Source organism: Schistocerca cancellata, chromosome 2, assembly GCF_023864275.1.
Source record: "Schistocerca cancellata isolate TAMUIC-IGC-003103 chromosome 2, iqSchCanc2.1, whole genome shotgun sequence".
NCBI lineage: Eukaryota > Metazoa > Arthropoda > Insecta > Orthoptera > Acrididae > Schistocerca > Schistocerca cancellata.
In genome coordinates this window covers 570,187,060-570,210,161 of record NC_064627.1, presented here as the reverse complement: position 1 = coordinate 570,210,161, position 23,102 = coordinate 570,187,060, and the positions used below count along the sequence as shown (strand labels likewise).

Sequence of the window (23,102 nt, the reverse complement as noted above, 5' to 3'; positions counted from 1 at the left end):
CTACACGCGGGACAATTTGTTGGGTGGAGAGAGGGGGGGGGGGGGGGGAGATGTCGGCTGTCAAGTCGTCCTACTCGCTCAACATCCTGACAAGGATAGTTCTTCGGTCGGTCGGTCAAAACGCCTACACACGTCCAATTTGGGGGTCGGTCGGTTCGTTTGTGAGGCGTTTAAGTGAGACGCGAAGGCACGCGGCCTTGGCCTTCAAATGGGACCGCTGCGCCACAGCTGTATAATAAGGCGCTCCTCTCCGGCACATGACGTGTGATGTGTTAAGCTGCTAGCGTTGACGAAACGCACAAGCTAGCGCGCCAGTTAGTTCGGTCTCGCGTCTCACTGCGGTTGTACTCTGGTAGCTGCCAACATCTATAGCAGTCTTCGAAGTTATAAAATACTCGTACGTATTTTCACTGATATTTAAAAGCGTCCTTACGTTTCCAGTTATTCTTGAACTAAGGCGACTAAACTCTATTGCTGCTATTCAATTTGCTTCGTATTGCGCTAGTGAAATAGTGAACTACATCTTTTCACTTTCTACGTTAATTAAACTGTTGTTGTGATTTTATTTGGCAAGTTGTGGTGTGTGTGTTTGTGTGTGTGTGTGTGTGTGTGTGTGTGTGTGTGTGTGTGTGTGTGTGTGTGTGCGCGCTTTGATGATTTTTCCCTTGATTCAATCTACTTACTCTTCTGTTTTAATTTTATAATTGCCAGTTTAGGACTCTTCCTGCTACTTGATTGAGAAATTACCGTTCCGCGATTGAAACTAGTATAGATGTTTTCATGTTTGGGGGAAATTTACGACGGGAACGTGAGTGGGAAAACTGTGATGCTGTCTCCTTAGATAAAGTTGTGTTAGTAGCTTTTAAGCTGCTGCTGGTGGTGGTGGTGAAAGTAATAATGGGATTCGAAGGTCATCAAAGTTTCATTTTGCGAAGCTGTAAGTAGACTGAAATTCTTGACATTTCCATTTCTGAACAGCTCGTGTCGTAGTGGGTCCGTCAGGATATGTACCGCTGAACACCTTTATGATCTCCTATGCTTGTACGCGTGTTTATTTTTCTGCAGTGTGTCCGTTTCGTTTGTTATCACAAAGGCATTATTTATTTTCTTATAGTTCATTTAACGTTCAACATACTGGGAGTGGAGAGGGGGGATTCACAGTTCTGGAAATGTACTGCTCAGGAAAGGGATAAATTATGCTACCAACAAAATCTCTGAGAAATCCAGTACTATTAGCTGTGTGAAGTTAAATTTGCAAATTAGAAATGTTGTTTCGACCAACTCTTTACGTACACCAGAGAAATGGTTTACTGACGCACTTGTTTTATTGCAAAAGTATTACAGCTGTTACAAAACAATACTTTCTGTTAATTCGTTTGTAATTGGTCAGTGTGCAACCACGTTCAGATGCAAATTAACTTTGACCCATTAATTGGCTGGATCCATTTTATTAGTATATGTCGTCCAAGCGACCCATCGAATATTAAATAAGCGAATTCTATGTTTTTCGATATTTTCTACGAGCATTTAGATTTAAATTTATCTTTACTACCGTTTTGACTGATACGGACCGCAAAAATTTCCTCTCCTGTTCCAATCTTTGCATCTCGGGAAGTAATAACTCATCTCACTCAATTATTTGTCGGATAAATTCCAATATCTGTCCACCTCTAAAATTTGTGCTCTCTACGGCTCTGTCTAGCTTCGTGGAGGTTATTCCCTGTTGTCTCAAACCATGTCCTATCATCTTGCTACTTAAGATTGTATTCCTCATGCCGCGCGGGATTAGCCGAGCGGTCTAGGGCGCTGCAGTCATGGACTGTGCGGCTGGTCCCGGCGGAGGTTCTAGTCCTCCCTCGGGCATGGGTGTGTTTGTCCTCAGGATAGGTTAAGTAGTATGTAAGCTTACGGACTGATGACCTTAGCAGTTACCTGCCACAAGATTTCACACACATTTGACGTTTTTTTTGTTTTCCTCATACTTTTTTGCTGGCCGATTCTAAGGAGAACCTTCTTATTACCAACAACCAATTACATCACTGATTTCTATAAATTACGCAGAATATTTAGTGAGATCATTAAGTAGTCTCTTACTGAATCGTGTTAGTAACACAATTATAATTTCGAGTGACCCTAAATATATCAGTGATAAAATTCGCGTAAGGTATTGACTTGGCAGGAAGTACAACAACGTGGAAAGTATTACCGGAAGAAGGCGACCTGTACATTTATTCTAGCCGCGGCTTTGGGCTGGTGTAGGAATAATGAGTCATTCATTATATGGATAGAAGATGCGGACGAGACGTGAACCTGACACTTCGCCTGAAGATGGCAAGTAAGAAATTTGTTGAAACGTTGCCAGAGATCGACGCAATGAATCTGTCAACCCGAGGAGATTTTATCATATGGATAGAACGTTAAAGTGCAGTAATAATTGACGACAGCCTCCTCGAAACAAGTCATGACACACTCAGGAGCACCAATGGAGAAAGTGAAGGGCGATCATTCAGTACTGTTGCAGTATGAGCTAGTTTTATGTTTTTGTTCATTGATAGGAAATCAGTTAATTTCCGAAAGTAGCTGATTTCAAAATGTTTTATCAGTCTGTTGTTGAATATTATTGGAATGTTTTGATAAATTACTGAGCTAACGTAGGATTCAAATCTCTAGACAGTCATTGGCTTTAAGCTTCGTTAAAGATGCAAAACTGTGCTAGATATGTTAGAGAGCAATTAATTCCTACATAACGAACGGTATCATTAGGCCCACTAGTGATACTTAAACAACAGTTCTCTGCATCAGTCATTTATTGTACCATTAGACAGTTCAGTGGTTCACGTCATCTTCAGGAGAAAAATTACATAGCAACACTCCCAGTAGTGAGGGGGAAACACGTTTTTAATCCTTACTGAAACCAGATATCTAATTGCGTAGCTTTCCACCCGAATGAAATGCCTTATGGTGTAATAAGTATTTTGTCATCGTTGTATATTACACTGTTCAGACAAAACATTTATTGCGAAACTGATAACCTACTATTCTGGTACATTTCAAACAGTATGTCTAATAGATTATTTCGTCTAAATAGTTTACTGATTCAATCATAACATCCAGAAAGCATTTAACAGGTCTCACTCATCGCCTATACAGATTATTACTACATAATAAATGACTAACAAAAATTGTTTAATGTGTGAAACTTCCTGGCAGATTAAAACTGTGTGCCCGACCGAGACTCGAACTCGGGACCTTTGCCTTTCGCGGGCAAGTGCCCGCAAGAGCACTTGTCCGCGAAAGGCAAAGGTCCCGAGTTCGAGTCTCGGTCGGGCACACAGTTTTAATCTGCCAGGAAGTTTCATATCAGCGCACACTCCGCTGCAGAGTGAAAATCTCATTCTGTTTAATGTTTGTCTGCAGTAGCATACTCTCGATGAGATAGCTAATGATCTCGTAAAATTTATGGTGATATGACGCCCACAGTGACGAACACTGGAATATCGAGAGGCTTCCTCCATGAGCACAGTAATAGTGGAGTAGAACATGCACAGTAGCATAGGGATATGCCATGGCAGCACTTAAAACAATGTTTTAAATGAATCAGCCATACTTCCACAGCGATTTGTAGTGTTTGAAAACACGGCTAAACCGAACTTCTATAGCTACAGACTAGCAAAGATAAGGGAATGTTTCCCGCAACCACATCCTCGACCGCAAGGCTGAGTACTTGACCAACAAACGCGGCTGTCAAAATTTCGTAAATCACTTCACCCGCTCTGTGTACCGAAGCTCTGACGGTGAGATTGCACCCGGCTCGAATGAGTTTTTACTAAGTCTGTACACTCAGCTTTGACGGTTATCAATGGCGAACGTATCTAAAACTCAATAGCATCAAATTACTTAATTATTTTGTGTGTATAAATGAAGTTTTGCTGTAAGCGCTTTTACGTGATGAGAATTTGCGCTATTTTGCGGACAGATATCGCAATTCCGTAAAAATAACGTAGAGGCTGATCATTGTGGAGTTGTACTGCCAGCTTACGGTACCGCACATGTCGATGAAATGTATTTAAGTAAAAGGAAATCGTATTGTATTGATATTAACTCCCTACCTCACAAGAATCATTACTGCAGACACCGGCAATATTTCTGAATGGAGTGGGCATTGCGACAGTATGTTCAATTTGACATTTAGTAACTATATAAGCCTATTGTGGTTACATCCAGTTGCATGTACTGTCTGCCTTCTATTACTCTAATTACCAGTTAAATTGCGGGTGACCATGTCAGTGTTTTTCTTTACGCTTTGTTGAAATTGTCCACAAGACAAGGCAGAGTAAGATCATATGCATGAACAGAAGCAGAGGTGTAAGATGCAGCAGATCGTGAGGAATGTGGAGACGGGTACAAGTGTACTGCATTTCACAGGTTAAATAAATCGGCTAGATACATCATTTTACATGTAGAAACACTGAAAAATCATAAGGCAGCTACAACACGTTAATTCCATGAATGATCTTTTCCACCAAGCTCTGATAGTTCTAGAAAGGAATATCAAAGAAATTATGAAAAACATGGCTCAAGGAAAAATTTTTGTGCTGTCCACAGTATACCATAATACTTAAGGGAAAATTCTAGAGTTCTCACTGAACATTACTTCTACAAATGTAGATAAATATCCGTCACGCACGAGTGACATAGGAATTCTAGTGCTAAGCACGTGTTGTTAACGTTGTTAGTCAACCTGAGAACACATTAACAATGCTTTCTTGTGGAATCAAATAACAGTAATTTTGGTATGAGAAATAATTAACGTGTATTTGATGAATCCACCAGAGTTACCTACTTTCTGGTGGCTATTTAGAACGATGAAGATAGCAAGAAACACACAATAGTACATGTTAAATACGTTGCTAGCGTTTTGAGACGCAAAATCCCAAAGTTTGGCGATCTTTTACAGAAGCTCGAAATTTAGCGCGGACTTCAATGCGAGATGCCTATAACAATTTCCACAAGGAAACTCTCGAAATCTGGCAGAAAATCCAGAGAGATTCTGGTCGTATGTGAAGTATGTTAGCGGCAAGAAACAATCAATGCCTTCTCTGCGCGGTAGCAATGGAGATACTATCGAAGACAGTGCTGCCAAAGTAGAATCACTAAACGCAGCCTTCCGAAATGTCTTCACAAAAGAAGACGGATTAAATATTCCAGAATTCGAATCGAGAACAGCTGCCAACATGAGTAACGTAGAAGTAAATATCCTCGGAGTAGTGAAGCAACTTAAATCACTTAATAAAGTAAGTCTTCTGGCCCTGACTGTACACCTGTTAGGTTCCTTTCGGAGTATGCTGATGCATTAGGTCCATACTTAACAATCATATACAAGCGTTCGCTAGACGAAAGATCAGCACCCAAAGACTAGAAAGTTGTACAGGTCACACCAACAGTCAAAGGCAGGAGTAATCCAATAAATTACAGGCCCATATCGTTAACGTCTATATGCAGTATGAATTTTAGAACATATATTGTGTTCGAACATTATGAATTACCTCGAAGGAAACGGTCTATTGACACACAGTCAACATGGGTTTAGAAAACATCGTTCCTGTGAAACACAACTAGCTCTTTATTCACATGAAGTGTTGAGTGCTATTGAGAAGGGATTTCATATCGATTCCGTATTTCAGGGTTTGCGGAAGGCTTTTGACACTGTACCACACAAGCGGCTCGTAGTGAAATTGCGTGCTTATGGAATATCGTCTCAGTTATGTGACTGGATTCGTGATTTCCTGTCAGAGAGGTCACAGTTCGTAGTATCGTAGTAACTGAAGGAAAGTAATCGAGTAAAACAGAAGTGCTTTCTGGCGTTTCCCAAGGTAGTGTTATTATAGGCCCTTTACTGTTCCTTATCTATATAAGCGATTTTGGAGACAATCTGAGCAGCCGTCTTCGGTTGTTTGCAGATGACGCTGTCGTTTATCGACTAATAGTCATCAGAACATCAAAACTGTAAAAATACACTCCTGGAAATGGAAAAAAGAACACAGTGACACCGGTGTGTCAGACCCACCATACTTGCTTCGGACACTGCGAGAGGGCTGTACAAGCAATGATCACACGCACGGCACAGCGGACACACCAGGAACCGCGGTGTTGGCCGTCGAATGGCGCTAGCTGCGCAGCATTTGTGCACCGCCGCCGTCAGTGTCAGCCAGTTTGCCGTGGCATACGGAGCTCATCGCAGTCTTTAACACTGGTAGCATGCCGCGACAGCGTGGACGTGAACCGTATGTGCAGTTGACGGACTTTGAGCGAGGGCGTATAGTGGGCATGCGGGAGGCCGGGTGGACGTACCGCCGAATTGCTCAACACGTGGGGCGTGAGGTCTCCACAGTACATCGATGTTGTCGCCAGTGGTCGGCGGAAGGTGCACGTGCCCGTCGACCTGGGACCGGACCGCAGCGACGCACGGATGCACGCCAAGACCGTAGGATCCTACGCAGTGCCGTAGGGGACCGCACCGCCACTTCCCAGCAAATTAGGGACACTGTTGCTCCTGGGGTATCGGCGAGGACCATTCGCAACCGTCTCCATGAAGCTGGGCTACGGTCCCGCACACCGTTAGGCCGTCTTCCGCTCACGCCCCAACATCGTGCAGCCCGCCTCCAGTGGTGTCGCGACAGGCGTGAATGGAGGGGCGAATGGAGACGTGTCGTCGTCAGCGATGAGAGTCGCTTCTGCCTTGGTGCCAGTGATGGTCGTATGCGTGTTTGGCGCCGTGCAGGTGAGCGCCACAATCAGGACTCCATACGACCGAGGCACACAGGGCCAACACCCGGCATCATGGTGTGGGGAGCGATCTCCTACACTGGCCGTACACCACTGGTGACCGTCGAGGGGACACTGAATAGTGCACGGTACATCCAAACCGTCATCGAACCCATCGTTCTACCATTCCAAGACCGGCAAGGGAACTTGCTGTTCCAACAGTACAATGCACGTCCGCATGTATCCCGTGCCACCCAACGTGCTCTAGAAGGTGTAAGTCAACTACCCTGGCCAGCAAGATCTCCGGATCTGTCCCCCATTGAGCATGTTTGGGACTGGATGAAGCGTCGTCTCACGCGGTCTGCACGTCCAGCACGTACGCTGGTCCAACTGAGGCGCCAGGTGGAAATGGCATGGCAAGTCGTTCCACAGGACTACATCTAGCATCTCTACGATCGTCTCCATGGGAGAATAGCAGCCTGCATTGCTGCGAAAGGTGGATATACACTGTACTAGTGCCGACATTGTGCATGCTCTGTTGCCTGTATCTATGTGCCTGTGGTTCTGTCAGTGTGATCATGTGATGTGTCTGACCCCAGGAACGTGTCAATAAAGTTTCCCCTTCCTGGGACAATGAATTCACGGTGTTCTTATTTCAATTTCCAGGAGTGTATTTAGAAAAGATATATGAATGGTGCGAAAAGTGGCAGTTGACCCTAAATAACGGCCGGCCGCGGTGGCCGTGCGGTTCTGGCGCTGCAGTCCGGAACCGCGGGACTGCTACGGTCGCAGGTTCGAATCCTGCCTCGGGCATGGGTGTGTGTGATGTCCTTAGGTTAGTTAGGTTTAAGTAGTTCTAAGTTCTAGGGGACTTATGACCTAAGATGTTGAGTCCCATAGTGCTCAGAGCCATTTGAACCATTTGAACCTAAATAACGGATAGTGAGGTTATCTACATGAGTGCTAAAAGGAACTCGTTGAACTTTGGTTACACGATAGATAAGTCTAATCTAAGGGCCGTAAATTCAAGTTAATACCTAGGTATTACAATTACGAACAATTTAAATTGGAAGGAACACAAAGAAAATGTTGTGGGGAAGGCTAACCAAAGACTGCGTTTTATTGGCAGGACACTTAGAAAATATAACAGACTTACTAAGGAGACTGCTTACACTGCGCGGTGCGGGATCCTTACCAGATAGGAATGACGTAGTATACGGAAAAAGTTCAAAGAAAGACAGCACGTTTTGTATTATCGCGAAATATGAGAGAGAGTGCCACAGAAATGATACAGGATTTGGGCTGGACATCATTATGAGAGGCGTTTTACGTTGCGACGGAATCTTCTCACGTAATTCCAATCACCAACTTTCTCGTCCGAATGCGCAAATATTTTGTTGACTGCAACCTACGTAGATAGGAAGAAACGATCACCACGTTAAAATAAGGGAAATCAGAGCTCATACGGAAAGATGTTCACTCTTCCCGTGCGCTGTAAGAGATTGGATAGATAATTGTGAAGGTAGTTCGATAAGTCCTCTGCCAGGAACTTGAATGTGATTTGCAGAGTATCCATGTAGATGTAGAAAGCATATTCATGCGTTGTAAAGAGCGTGGTCTGCATTTATGACTGCTTTGTCGCCTTCAAACTACCTACGGAACTGCAAACTATCCTAATAGATAACAGAAATGGGACCTGACAGCGAAATCATGACTAATCAATTAGTTAACAATTACAGGCAACAAACAAAATGGCTCAGCACAGCGATACATACTCTGGGGAGCGTAAGCGTAAAATGTACTACTCTCACCACAGCTGCTTCGTGCGACAGTCTTTCTACATCGCTGTAAATTACAGAAACCATTTGAAGCGTTTCTTTCTCCTCTAATGGTCTTCTCCTGCTGCGACTGGGCGGTGTTCTGAGACATACATACAAGCAGTATCTCACTGACTCCTGATACAGCGGCTTCCTGCTGTTTAAAGTCGCTTGTCAGAGGACACTCGTCTTGCTCAGATTTCTGTTCGTAGAAACGTACGTTCGTGGTAGATCTATAGGGCAGAAATCCCATACAGACTTTAAAAGAAATTTTGTGAGTGATGAATTTAACATTATACGAAGGGCAGTGACGGTATAAGAAGGTACTTCTCACAACACAATCACTTTGAAACATCGAACTGTTCGTACTTACGGCAGCCTGCTTAGTTCATCCAGTGTCTCACCCGAAACCTCGAAAAAATGATTTCCGCGGTAAACGGACGAAAGTAAAATACGGCCAATAAACAGTACAGGGAAGAAAAGCTATTGGAATGTTGACGCAAAAGAATGTTAAAGATTAGCTGCGTATAGCGGGAAACCAATGAAGTTACTGAATCGAATAGTGCAGAAGAACAAAACTTTTGGCTCTACTAAAAGAAAGGGTGTACTGATAAGACATATCCGATATTACGTCTGTAAGATTTTGCCACTCGGTCTTCTTGTAGCTTTTACAAAGTCTTTAACCTGAATGTTTTAATGTGCACAATATCAGTTTTAATGATAGTTATACTTCTAAGCAGCACGAAATGAATCTTTAAAAAGATTCTCGAGGCTGGCTGAATGCCGGAGAAACAGCATGGAGCGCACGTAAATCACTGTCCCCCTAATTGAGATATGCTCATTAGACATTAAGTGTTAAAAATACGTACTTCACGAAAGAACCAGCTGATTATCAGCCACGAAGGCAGGCAATAATTAAGTTTCATTAGTCGGTAACAACCTCAACTGTACCAGACAGCCGGCCGCTGTGGCCGAGCGGTTCTAGGCGCTTCATTCCGGAAACGCACCCCTGCTAAGGTCGCAGGTTCGAATCCTGCCTTAGGCATGGATGTGTGTGATGTCCTTAGGTTAGTTAGGTTTAAGTAGTTCTAAGTTCTAGTGGACTGATGACCTCAGATATTAAGTCCCATAGTGCTTAGAGCCATTTGGACCATTTGTACCAGATACTTCGAGAATAATTTGTTACTTGATCGTCTTTGAAAAGTTCTGCGGTCCACATCTGTATTAAAGCTTAGTTATGGCAAGGGATCTTGTTATTGGAACGTGAAGCATTTCGTTATCGACCACTAGTTTGAAAGACCACAGATGCGCCTTACGACTCTCTCCTCGTTTTTGGCCAACATTTTTAGACCCTAGGATACAGTTGGAAAATTGTCACTGACCAAATACACGGCAAGTTCAAATACACCTGTTGTAGGTATCTAGGCAGTCGTCTTTTTACTGCAGAGCAACACATCTCCAATAATTTCGGTTTCCGTACGGAGTATACACCTAAGTGTTTACGCGCTGGGCCATATCTAATCTTTTCTGCAATAGGTAACACAACAAAAATGCTAAAACAGATCTATTGTCGATGCGGCACAGCTCACATTTTATAACTTCGTTTTTCCAGGGTAGATTATAGCAGCAGTGGAATTTAGCTGACATCTTTGTAGCAATGGAAACTTAACATTTACTCGCTGAAGTCCAGGACAACATTGTTTCCTATATCATAGAGATTTATTCAAGATGCATGGTGCCCCAAACATTAAGGGTAAAAATGTCCTCCTGAGGGAGATCGTGCCAGATTGTCCAACTTGTGGGTTAATTGTCGAAAACCTGAGTTGACTATTGGAGGTTCCTGCCCATAATTCTCCAAACGTTCTCAACTGCTGAGGAGTTCCGGCCACCTGTCTTGGCGAGCTCGAAGACAAGCAGTGGAAACTAGCCGTCTGCAGTTGGACTTTATCTTACAGAAATGTAATGCGACTTAGGGCAGCAAAAGAAAAAACTGAGCGAGCGAGTGCAGTTATCTTTACATAACATCAAATATTATAAAATATACTTTTAAATGAATGAGGTCTCAACCCATCAAGTCCCCCCAGGGGGTTCACAACTCTTTTGTGGACACGTGCGTAGCGAGCACGGGACCCCGAGCTAATGTGGCCCTCCTTCCTTTTCCGGGCTGCATACCTTCCCTTTCCTCATCCTTCCCCCTCCCCCATCTTCGCCCCCCCCCCTCACCTCTGGCTCTTTCCTTCCCTTTCTCCCCCTCTGGGAGTATGGTTTGTGCCTACGTCCGGAGACGGACGCTCTAAACTGTTACAAATTCTTTGCTTTCTATACTTGCAAGTCTTCGTCCTTCCTCTGTCCTTCTCTTTTCCTTCCCGCTTCTCTCTGCACTTTTCTCCGCTGCGGCGTTTGAGACCCCTCTTCTTTCCTTTCCCTTTCTCTTTTTTCCTCCCTGTGCGTGTCTGAAGGCCGACCCACGCACTTCCATGCGTAGCCGGTGACGGGGTAACGCGTAATTCCCCGCCCCGGGTAGACAGGTAGGACACGTACGTACCCCCTGGTAACGGCCAGGCCCAGGGAGGGGTGATTACCTGAGCTGATACCTTCCGAAAGTGCCGATTGGTCCCTCCGTCCGTTTGTCGGGAGGTGTGACCTGAGGTGTGAACAATCACCTAAGGTGGGAGTGCCCTCAGTGAGGGCCCCCACAAGGGAGGAGCGCGCCATCGGAGACGCTGGTAATCGTGGGGGATTCTTCCGCAATGGTTTCCTCACCTTCCACTATGTCTGCTCACAAACGTAAGTTCACTGAGTCTCAGCCACAGACAGTTCTTCCATCGTTGCCACAGTTCCTTGTTGTTTCTCGGTCTGACGAAGGTCACGACTTCTCCACGGTCAACCCTTTCATTATTCAGAAAGGTGTCGACGCAATTGCAGGTCCTGTAAAGTCTTGTTCCAGATTACGGAATGGCACCCTGTTGTTAGAAACAGTCAGTGCCCTCCAGGCACAAAAATTGCTGCGTACTTCTCTGCTCGACACCTTCCCTGTCCGGGTGGAACCGCACCATACCTTAAATTCCTCGCTTGGAGTCGTTTATACACGCTCCCTCGATGGATTGTCTGACGAAGACATTCAGCACTACCTGTCTGACCAGGGCGTAACGGCTGTTCATAGAGTTATGAAAAGGGTTGACACGAACATCATTCCAACCCGCACTGTCTTCTTGACATTTGACAAAGTTCAACTCCCATCGAAAATCAAAGCAGGCTATGAGATAATTTCCGTTCGCCCTTATGTCCCAAACCCTACGCGATGCTATCGGTGTCAGCGGTTCAATCACACCAGCCAGTCCTGTTCCAATCCGGCCAAATGTGTTACGTGTGGCAAGGATGCCCATGAGGGTGCTTGTCCACCTCCATCCCCTCGCTGCATCAACTGTATGGGTGACCACGCTGCTTCCTCTCGAGATTGCCCCGTTTTTAAGGACGAAAAGCTCATCCAGGAAATAAGAGTAAAGGAAAAGGTGTCGACCTTTGCTGCTCGAAAATTATTCGCCAGTCGCCAGCCCACCGTGCCTCAGACAGGAAAATACAGCACTGTTCTTGCTTCTCCTCGGCCAACAAAGGAGGCGGCCATGCAGACTTGCGACCTCACCTTTAGTGCCACGGTCGTCGGATCGGCCAGTGCAAAGATCGCCCGTTCAACCTCACCACTTTCGCCTGCCCACTCTATGGCTCACCCTTCATCGGGTTCTGCTAAATCTCGAGCCCAAAAGTCAGACACCAAGCCTTCCAAAAAAGAGCATACTCGTGAAGAGTTTTTACATACCGCAACTTCCCAACCATCGGTTCCTCCTTCATCTAAACATCATACTTCCAAGAAGGCTACAAAGAAACCCAGTTCATCTCCTTCTCCGCCAAGGCGTATCCTATCTACAGCACCACCTGGCGGAAATCGCCCTCGGCCGTCTTCTGTGTCGCCGAGGCGCACTGCTGGTGGCCGGTCAACCGGCCGATCGCTGGTGGCAGGAGCTGCTCCTGACCAACCTATGGATCAGGATCTTCTGCCTTCGGCTGAATGCCATTCCATGCTGTCGGTCGCTAGCTCCGAGCAGTCTTTGAGTTGACAGCAACTTTGGTCACATTCCTCCATTTTCTGTTCACCCCATGTCCATTATCCACTGGAATATCCGCGGCATTCGAGCCAATAGGGATAAATTGTCGATCCTCTTACGATCCTACTCGCCGGTCATCTTCTGTCTTCAGGAAACAAAGCTGCGTCCCCCATGACCGCTTTGTTCTCCCTCATTTTCAGTCCGTCCGATATGATCTCCCCTCTGTTGAAGGCACTCCAGCCCATGGAGGACTCATGATTCTTCTCCATGATACTCTCCATTATCACCCAATCCCCTTAAACAGTTCCTTCCAAGCTGTCGCCGTCCGCCTTTCCCTCTCTGAATACACGTTCTCTCTTTGTACTGTATACATTCCATCGTCCACACCAATGGCATGAGCTGATCTTCATCTTCTTGGTCAGCTTCCACTCCCCTATTTGCTGGTTGGGGACTTCAATGCCCACCACCCGCTTTGGGGATCTCCACATCCTTGTCCACGTGGCTCACTATTGCTAGACATCTTCCACCAAGCGGATCTAGTTTGCCTCAACACTGGGGTCCCTACATTTTTGTCTGCCTCCACGACAACTTTATCTCATTTGGACCTTGCGGTCGGTACTGTTCCGCTGGCTCGGCGCTTCGAATGGTTCGCCCTTGATGATACACACTAGAGTGACCACTTTCCATGTGTCCTTAGACTGCAGCCTCAACTGCCATATGTGCGTCCGAGACGCTGGAAGTTTGCCCAGGCCGACTGGACACTTTTTTCGTCTCTAGCGACATTCGATGACCGTCACTTTCCCAGCGTTGACGATGAGGTCACACACGTTACCGACATTGTTCTTACAGCTGCGGAACGTTCAATACCTCGCACCTCCGAATTGCCCCGGCGCCCCCCAGTTCCTTGGTGGAACGAGGCATGCCGTGACGCAATACGCGAGCGGCGACGTGCTCTCCGCGTTTTCCGCCACCATCCTACTTTGGCAAACTGTATCCGCTATAAGCAGTTTCGAACGCGATGCCGTCGTGTCATCCGCGATAGCAAGAAGGCAAGCTGGAAATTTTTTATTAGCTCATTTAACACCTTCACTCCCTCCTCGGAAGTTTGGAGTCGGCTTCGACGGTTCTCAGGCGCACCTAGTTTCTCCCCGGTCTCAGGGCTCGCTGTCGCGCATGATACATTAGTGGACCCCGTCGCCATTTCTAACTCATTGGGTCAGCACTTTGCTGAGATTTCGAGCCCTTCAAATTACCCGCCAGCGTTTCTTCCGAAGAAACATGCAGCGGAAGTGCGACCTCTTGCTTTCTCCTCTCAAAATCGCAAAAGCTACAATACTGTTTTCTCCATGCGGGAACTCCAACATGCACTCTCTTCTTCTCGCTCCTCCGCCCCAGGACCGTATGGTATCCACGTCCAAATGTTGCTGCATTTATCAACCCATAGTCTGCGTTACCTCCTTCGCCTTTATAATCGAATTTGGACCGACAGTACTTTTCCCAGACGATGGCGGGAAGCTATCGTCGTTCCTGTTCCGAAACCTGGAAAGGAGAAACATCTCCCCTCCAGCTATCGCCCCATTTCTCTCACGAGTAGTGTCTGTAAGGTTTTGGAGCGTATGGTGAATTACCGTTTAGCCTGGTGGCTGGAATCCCGCAGACTTTTAACACCTGCCCAATGAGGATTCCGAAGCATCGTTCTGCAGTTGACCATCTTGTTGCTCTCTCCACTTATATCATGAACAATTTTCTCCGGAAACGCCAAACGGTAGCAATATTTTTTGATCTGGAGAGAGCATACGATACCTGTTGGAGGACAGGCATCCTCCGCACACTGTTCTCTTGGGGCTTTCGAGGTCGGCTGCCCCTTTTTCTTCGTGAATTTGGCAGAGCGCACATTTAGGGTGCGGGTGAACACTACTCTCTCCCGTACTTTCTCCCAAGAAAACGGGGTACCCCAGGTCTCCGTGCTGAGTGTTGTATTGTTTGCCATTGCCATAAATCCAATTATGGATTGTCTCCTTCCTGGTGTCTCGGGCTCCCTCTTTGTGGACGATTTTGCGATCTACTACAGCTCTCAACGGACCAGCCTTCTAGAACGACGTCTTCAAGGATGTCTCGATCGCCTCCATTCTTGGAGCATCGACACCGGCTTCAGTTTTTCTCCCAGTAAGACCGTTTGTGTTAATTTTTGGCGACGTAAGGAGTTTCTCCCGCCCTCCTTACATCTAGGTCCTGTCAACCTTCCGTTTTCTGACGTCGCTAGATTCTTCGATCTTATGTTTGACAGAAAACTGTGCTGGTCCTCCCACGTTTCCTATCTTTCGGCTCGCTGTCTGCGATCCCTCAACACCCTCCGTGTCCTGAATGGTACCTCCTGGGGAGCGGACCGAGTGGTCCTTCTCCGCCTCTATCGCGCCTTAGTGCGCTCGAAATTGGACTATGGAAGCATTGTCTACTCCTCTGCTCGGCCGTCTATTCTTCGGCGTCTCGACTCTATCCACCACCGTGGATTACGTTTAGTATCTGGAGCTTTTTACACCAGCCCAGTGGAAAGCCTTTGTGCTGAGACTGCCGAACCTCCGCTGTCAAATCGGCGAGCAGTCCTTCTGAGCCGTTATGCCAGCCATCTGTCTTCCATGCCTGCTAATCCAGCCCATGACATATTTTTCGACGCCTCCTTTGATGTAGGGTATGCAGGCCGCCCCTCCTCCCTGCTACCACCGGGAGTCCGCTTCCGTCAATTGCTCCATTCTCTTTCCTTCCGCTTTCCTAAAACCTTCTTGACAACTTGTGGTACAGCACCGCCTTGGCTCCGTCCCCGGATCTGCCTGCTTTGTGACCTTTGTCGATTTCCCAAGGATGGTACCCCTTCACTTGTTTATCGTCGGGCATTTGCTGCTCTATGTGCACAAATGACGGAAGCCACATTTATTTACACCGATGGCTCGAAAACATCGTTAGGTGTAGGGAGTGCCTATGTTGTTGGCGACACCCCAAATCACTTTCGGCTTCCCGACCAGTGTTCGGTCTATACTGCGGAGCTTTACGCTGTTCTCCGGGCTGTCCACTACATCCGCCGCCATCAGCGGATACAGTACGTCATCTGCTCCGATTCTCTCAGCTCTCTCCTCAGTCTCCAAGCTCTTTACCCTGTGCACCCTCTGGTCCACCGGATTCAGGACTGTCTGCGCTTGCTCCACCTGGGGGGCGTCTCGGTGGCGTTCCTCTGGCTCCCGGGACACGTTGGTATCTGCGGAAATGAGGCGGCCGATATTGCAGCCAAGGCTGCAGTCTCTCTTCTTCGGCCAGCTATTCCATCGATTCCCGTCGCCGATCTACGGAGCGTTTTATGTCGTCGTGTTGTTCATTTATGGCACGCGCACTGGTCGACACTTCCCCAAAATAAATTGCGGGACGTGAAAACTCTTCCTTGTGCTTGGACCTCTTCCTCCCGAACGCGTCGTCGGGAGGAGGTAATTTTAACTAGACTCCGGATAGGGCACTGTCTTTTTAGCCATAGACATCTTTTAAGCGGCGATCCTCCCCCACTCTGTCCCCACTGCTCTCAGTTGTGGACGGTAAGACACCTTTTAATTGAGTGCCTCTATTTTACTCCGTTACGCGCCCGTCTACAGCTGTCGCCTGATATATCGTCAATTTTAGCAGATGACACGCGATCGGCCGATCGCGTTCTAGAGTTCATTCGTGCCAGTGAAATGACGTCAGTCATTTGAAGTTTCTTTTGGGACAACCAACCCCCTTCTGTAGTGAAATTTTAAGCCTTCCTTCTGCTTTTAGTTTCTCCAATTTTAAGACTTTCGTCCCCATTGCTGCTGGCTTCCGTTTTCGGTTTTTTACTGCTTCCTAAGTCACAGACCGGGCGCTAATGACCTTAGCAGTTTTGCGCCCTAAAACAAAAAAAAACATCAAGTCCGCAGCTCGTGGTCTCGAGGTCGCGTTCTCGCTTCCCGAGCACGGGGTCCCGGGTTCGATTCCCGGCAGGATCAGGGAGTTTCACCTGCGTCGAGATGACTCGGTGTTTGTGTTGTCCTCATTATTTCATCACTATTTCATCACTATTTCATCATTATTCATGAAAGTGACGAGTTTGGACCGAGGAAAGGTTGCGAATTTGTACGGGCGCTGATAACCGCGCGGTTGAGCGCCCCCACAAACCAAACATCATCAACCCATCAAAGCGCGAAAGTGAATAAAGACTTTGGGTGTATTAAGACACGAAGCTGTGAAACATCGCACATCAGTTTGTAACTGTGTATCTCTCTTCCTTAGGCTACAATGAACTTCCATAACGTGACCTTGACATGTATGTTACAATCTTCGGAAGGCTAAAATAGCAGTGACAATTATAACAAATCGTACCAAGAAAAATGTCTTTGATGGGTCTTCAATGTGCCTTTGCATTGAAATGGCGTACTTTCGTAACATGTAGGTTACAATCCGAAAATTAAACATTAATAAGTTTCCCATCATTTTATGACAACAGATTGAACCAATAAACGAAGGGTTTTCGAGAGATCAATTTACTGGTGCTTCGACTTGGCATATAATTCTAGGAAGTAACTTACAATACCAAACCCATCAAATACGGGCGTCTATTGAAGGCCAATATGGTGTTTTCAGACTCTGTACTAAAGAGATGCATATGACGTAGATGGCGTTCCTCCATCTCATGGGTGGGTATACGCTGAAACGGACGTTCAAAATTTCATGCCTGATACTGTTCTACATTTTCGGAAACATGCCCCAACATGCTATTTCCCGCTATGAATTCAGAGACTAGGCACGCTCAATTTTTACGTTCGAATACACGGTCCGTGTGCCGATGGCTTGTGGGAGGGAAGCCGTAAAAGCATTAGCTTTGTGTGTACAAGATCGTGTAGCAACTTTCGATGTATCATATATGGACGTGCAAAATAGGATCCAGCCAAGCATTTGCCTGAACGTGCTTAGACTAAAGCAGAGTATGAGGGTGGCCGATGTACCAGCCAGTCGCTGATCCGCCACTCTGATTCCATCTTCGTCTGGCACACCTTCCTGTCTCGCAAGCTAGCACGTTGCGTTTAGACTAACAGCAGGTAACAAATTGTTTGACAGAAAAACATAATATCCATTTTACTTCATTTGTTTCTCGTCCAAGTCTTGGTTTAAGATCCCATGTAAAATGTGTAACTTTGAAAATGAAGGTTTGTAACACTGCATAACTTACACAACGCGAGAACTCCCTACTACCATCTGGACATATTTTCAGTAATTATGCAGGGTAATCTTATATCCATACGTTACGCGGCTGAATCTCGTTCGTTTTCTCGATCATCAGTTAACGTTGTTTTTATGTTTTTATTCACTATTTTTATTCACTGTCAAAGAAAAATTACGTATTCAAGAGCGAATTTATTAAATTTACAGTCTCAGAGCAACAACTGAACCCATCTGCTCATGACCTCACAATTGCTGTTGTGTTGGTTGGACGTTCCATTGGTCACTTTGTTTTGTAATGATGTGGAATGTCATTTTACTGAATGTTAACGCAACCGATCTTTAAATACGGTAGCATGACTGGCCATTTACAGATTTCGTGAAACAAAAAATATTTGCTTTAAGAACATTTTTGCAGTAAATAAGACAACTTCCTAAATAAAAATTCATCTGAGCCCAAGAAGAGCTGTCCAGGTGGTGGCCTGCGTCCAGCAACATTTTAATAGTGACTACAGCGCTATTGTTATACTATATGTAACCAGAACGTTTAAACGTATCTATACAATTCAATGTTAGCTAACAGTTTAAAAATATAGATGAAGTTAAGGAATTCTGCTACCTAGGCAGAAAAATAACCAATAAGGGACGGAGCAAGGAGGACATCAAAAGAAGACTAGCACTGGCAAAAAGGCACTCCTTGCCAAGAGAAGACTACTAGTGTCAAACGAAGGTTTCAATTTGAGGAAGGAATTTCTAAGAATGTACGTTTGGAGGACAACATTGTATGGTAGTGAAACGTGGACTGTGGGAAAAGCGGAACAGAAAAGAAACGAAGCATTTGAGATGTGGTGCTACAGACGAATGTTGAAAATTAGGTGGACTGGTAAAGTAAGGAATGAGGTGGTTCTGCCCAGAATAGAAGATACAAATATGTGGAAAATACTGACAGTGCAGGTTCAAATGGTTCTGAGCACTAAGGGACTTAACATCTATGGTCATCAGTCCCCTAGAACTTAGAACTACTTAAACCCAACTAACCTAAGGACAGCACACAACACCCAGTCATCACGAGGCAGAGAAAAGACAGTGCAGGGACAGGATGACAGGAAGTATGTTAAGACATCGGGGAACGACTCCCATGGTACTAGAGGGAGCTGTACAGGGCAAAAACTGTAAAGGAAGACAGAGATTAGAATACATCCAGCAAATAATTGAGGACGTAGGTTAAAGGAAGAGTTCGATACAGGAGAGGAATCCTTGCTGGGTTGCATCAAACCAGTCAGAACAATGCCGACTCCAAAAAAAGTAATATCTATAAAGGTTGCTGGTCTTTTTAGCATTCATGTTTATAGTCTACTAGAGGTGTAGCAAATTAAATTGAATGAACAATGTTTGCTGACTGTCACTAGATTTATTTTTGCAGAAAGGAATTCAGTGTCTTCATCGTTCATCTGGTGTCGTCTGTGAAACGTCAAATGTTTGTCATTAGCTCTTGTAATCCAACAAGTACGAACAATTCATATCTCCCAAAAATCTGAAAAACCTCACTGAAATCATTTATCGGCGAATGACTCTGTCGTGGAATGTTACGTCTGGTTTAAGAACCAGGGAGTCCAATGAGATGTGACGAAGCTGTGTGCTGGATGATCGGGTATTCTATGTTGTACATTAACATGCAATTCCATTTTTTAAAACTTTATGCGAAGATCAAGGACAGCGATGCATGATTCGACCAACCCATCAGCTTCCACGCTCTCCTGTGTCCTACATCGAGAAAGTTCCTGGTATGTAAATAGGACTCAATCATTAGCGAGGAATTCACTGAATGTACCTTGATTCGTGTAGAGAATTATATATTTTCAGTATTTCCACACTTCACAATTTCAGTACCGTTTAACATTGAGTGGATGCTGTTGCCACATCGGACGAAATTTCATAGATTAAAACTTTTCCTTTTACTACAAATAATCAGAAGAAAATCTCTCTAATGCCATCCCATGGAGCAAGCGTCGTTCGTCCCAGACAGCGCTTAGCTAACTCGCTGCAGTCATTTCTTTATCTCTGGCTGCCTTCGGCCGCGTAGCGAAAATTCACATAATGCACACTTTACACACGTACCGAGAAGTCCACAGAGCGATGGGGATAGCATGTTGCGCCGTGCAAAGAGACATTGAAATTCCATGTAAACTGAATCAGAACATTTTAAATGCACTATTAAATTAGAAGTTTCTCGTTTCTATGCAGAGCACGCTCCTCGCATAGAAATTAGTCAATGGCTTGATAATGTGTTAATGGCTTGCTAAGAGTCAGAGTAGTTGGTATTTAAAGCAGAATCAACGTGAAATAAATAGGTTTCTTTTTTCAGACTTTTGTGCAACAGTTTCAAACTCCGTGTCAGGTCACGAAAATTGACAATGGCTGCGAGGGCGGTGTGCTAATCCTACGCCCCTCCATACTGCCTCCAATGCCGCCATTGGCGGTGGATGGCACGGTGGTCGGTCGGTCCGATGGGCATGCCAGGGTCTGTGGACAGTTTACGCACGTAAAATCGTTACCTCAAAATCTGTCATGCTTTCCTTTCCCTTTTTTTTTGCTCCCCGTCTCAAGTGAGGTGGCTCAACTTACCTAGACTGGATGGTGCAATGCGCGCCTGAAAGAAGCAGCAGTTTAGATTGTTCTCTGTAAAACCACGGAGTAAGTTATGGTCGGAGCAAGGCACATTCAAAAGTAACGTAATTCAAATCACGTGTCTGCAAGTACGACTAAGACCACCATAATAAACTGTATACAGTCAATGTCTGTGTTGATCCTTGAGCAAATCAATCGTCAATTTAGTCGTCAAACTGAAAGAGAGTTCTCCGTTATTATGAAGCCGAAGTTTTCAGGGTAATAAACTTGTTTTTTTTTTCACCTTAAACAATATCATGACCAAATATTTAGCAAATCTTTGGTAGTTAATATACGTCCAATTTTTAATGAAATTTATATTCAGGGGACGTTAAGCTAACAGGCTTCCATTGTAATCCATTATTTGATTTTTATCTCGTTAGTCACTAGTATTTTGTTCTGTTGCAGGTGGCGAAAATGAAGAGACTTCTGAGCTTTCTCACACTACTCTTCGTTGCCTGCCAAATGTGCACAACGCAACAAGCTGTCGTGACTGCAACTGATCAATCTGGCCGCGTGTCCGGTGTGCACCCGTTGATCGGCGATGTCAGCCCCTATGCGAGAGAACAAATGGGTCCGAGGCTTGACACCTGTCAACAGGACTTCGTTCAGCCGGTCGCCGATTTTATTCTCCGCGTCTTCAGAAGTCAGACTATAAAACGAGGAAAGCAGCAAGTCAAGATACCAGATGTCCACAAGACCAAGTTCAAGGGTGTCGGCCCCATTGGTTTTACAGTCCGCTTTGATGCCACAGAAGGCTGGCTGAGGGATCTATCCTCCCTACGGCGGGTCGGAAACGTAAGCATATCCCGTTATGGCAACAATGTAGTAATGGAATTCGGCGCGGGACTGCAAAAAATGGAGTTCGGTTATGATAAGTACGATCTCAAGGCTGGCCCTTTCTCAGCCAAAGGTCATATTAGTGGGGAAGTTTTCAACAGTTCAGTAACGGTCAGGGTCTCAATGGACGTCGGTGGTGAAACGTGCGGTCTCGTTCTACTGGACGTGAAGATAAGCATACCCGGAGAGATTAAAATGCAAGCGACGGGGATGGGAATGCTGAACATGTTTTATTCACAAATTATGTCGTCAGTCACCAAGAAATTGGAAGAGGGCCTGCCCAAAGCGGAGGCTAGTCTTAGCAGGAGCATTCAAGAAGTTTTTCAGAAGCTGCGCTGCGACGACGAACATGGTCTTATTTAATATGTCGTTTGACGAATCAACGAGGAATGTAAAATATAGTCAAATAGACAAGTTTTCATTCCTCTGAAGTATTCCTCGTGTGTCAGATTGTGAAAATGGGGATGACTACGCATGGACATAAAATTAGTCTTAAGTGCTCAAGTCAGACGAAGAAATACGAAGTTTCTGTGAAATATGACGGAGAAGTACTTTCTTCGTAACTTTTAAATGAAAAATGTGACACCCGATTTTTTCCTTTCTAAATTTGTTGTAAGTCATAATAAATCGGACTGAGAGACTTATCTTTCACTGTTTATGCACGAAAACCTAACATAAATCTTCCTCTACATGTATATTTACTGTCTTCACACAGTTTGTTCATTAATTTCACATCTCCAATTAGTACTGTGATATTAGGCTACGCCAGTGTATGTATTGCCGTATCGAGAAATTAATTTGATTATTAGTATTATTTTCACAGATTAGATTATTAGGTACAGTCAAGTCGACTCCGCGTTACATTCTTCTTCGAAAGTGATAAACGTAACATATACGAAGTTAGTCATTGGAAGCTACAAGAGTGACAGCTACATGATAAGGTGCGTAGGGACATTTCAGGACCACACACATCATGGGAAATAAGTCGTCCTGAAGAGAACTCCTGCAAAGACAATCGAAACCTAGTTTATAATATTTTTTTTCAAAATGAATGCCTCTTCAATTTCTCGTTTTCGGGTGTAGGTAAATCTGTTAAAACACCCGTTATGTCAGCTAAACAACGTGGTACCGGGTGGTTTAGTTTTCACATTCTGAAAAATAATCTGCAGTAAATTATGGTGTTGTGAAACTGTCATTCCATCTGCAGCCAACTATGTAGAAATAATATATATACTATCTCCGGTGGGAAAATGCACGAAGAGAGGAACGTTATCAACGTCAACGTCCCATCGGCGTCATTAAAGACAACCATACACGAGCATTTTGTTGACTTGGGACAAAGTATCTTGAAAAAGGGCAGAGCGAGATGGCAGGGCCAGTTGGTGAGAGCGTAGCTAAAAGTACTGATCCGTGCACCATCCCTACTAAATGTCTCCAGTGAACTGCATTTTCTAAACATACTTCACTACCGGGGTTTCCGTTCGTAATGAAGATTGTTACTGGCAATCTTCGTTCACCCGTAGAGAGAGAACTGCTTCTAGATACTGAAGGTGTAAATGAAAACCAGTAGACTTAACGATAAACGTTCTTCGCCTAGTAACGGATGATTTGAATAATTACTACTGCTATTCAGTGCAAAACATGGTTGCACAGTGAAACTTTACATCAGTTTCGCCAGCTAAATTCTCACACT

At 45.1% G+C, this 23,102-nt stretch overlaps 1 protein-coding gene across 1 annotated transcript; it reads left to right on the top strand.

Moving 5' to 3' along the window:
* Positions 1–242: 242 nt before the first annotated feature.
* LOC126146916 (uncharacterized) lies at positions 243–22,053 on the top strand. The gene is made up of 2 exons (XM_049915652.1): positions 243–397; positions 20,978–22,053. Exon 2 carries the CDS (start codon positions 20,987–20,989, stop codon positions 21,770–21,772), a length of 786 nt encoding a protein of 261 aa, XP_049771609.1. The 5' UTR covers positions 243–397; positions 20,978–20,986; the 3' UTR covers positions 21,773–22,053.
* Positions 22,054–23,102: the final 1,049 nt, after the last annotated feature.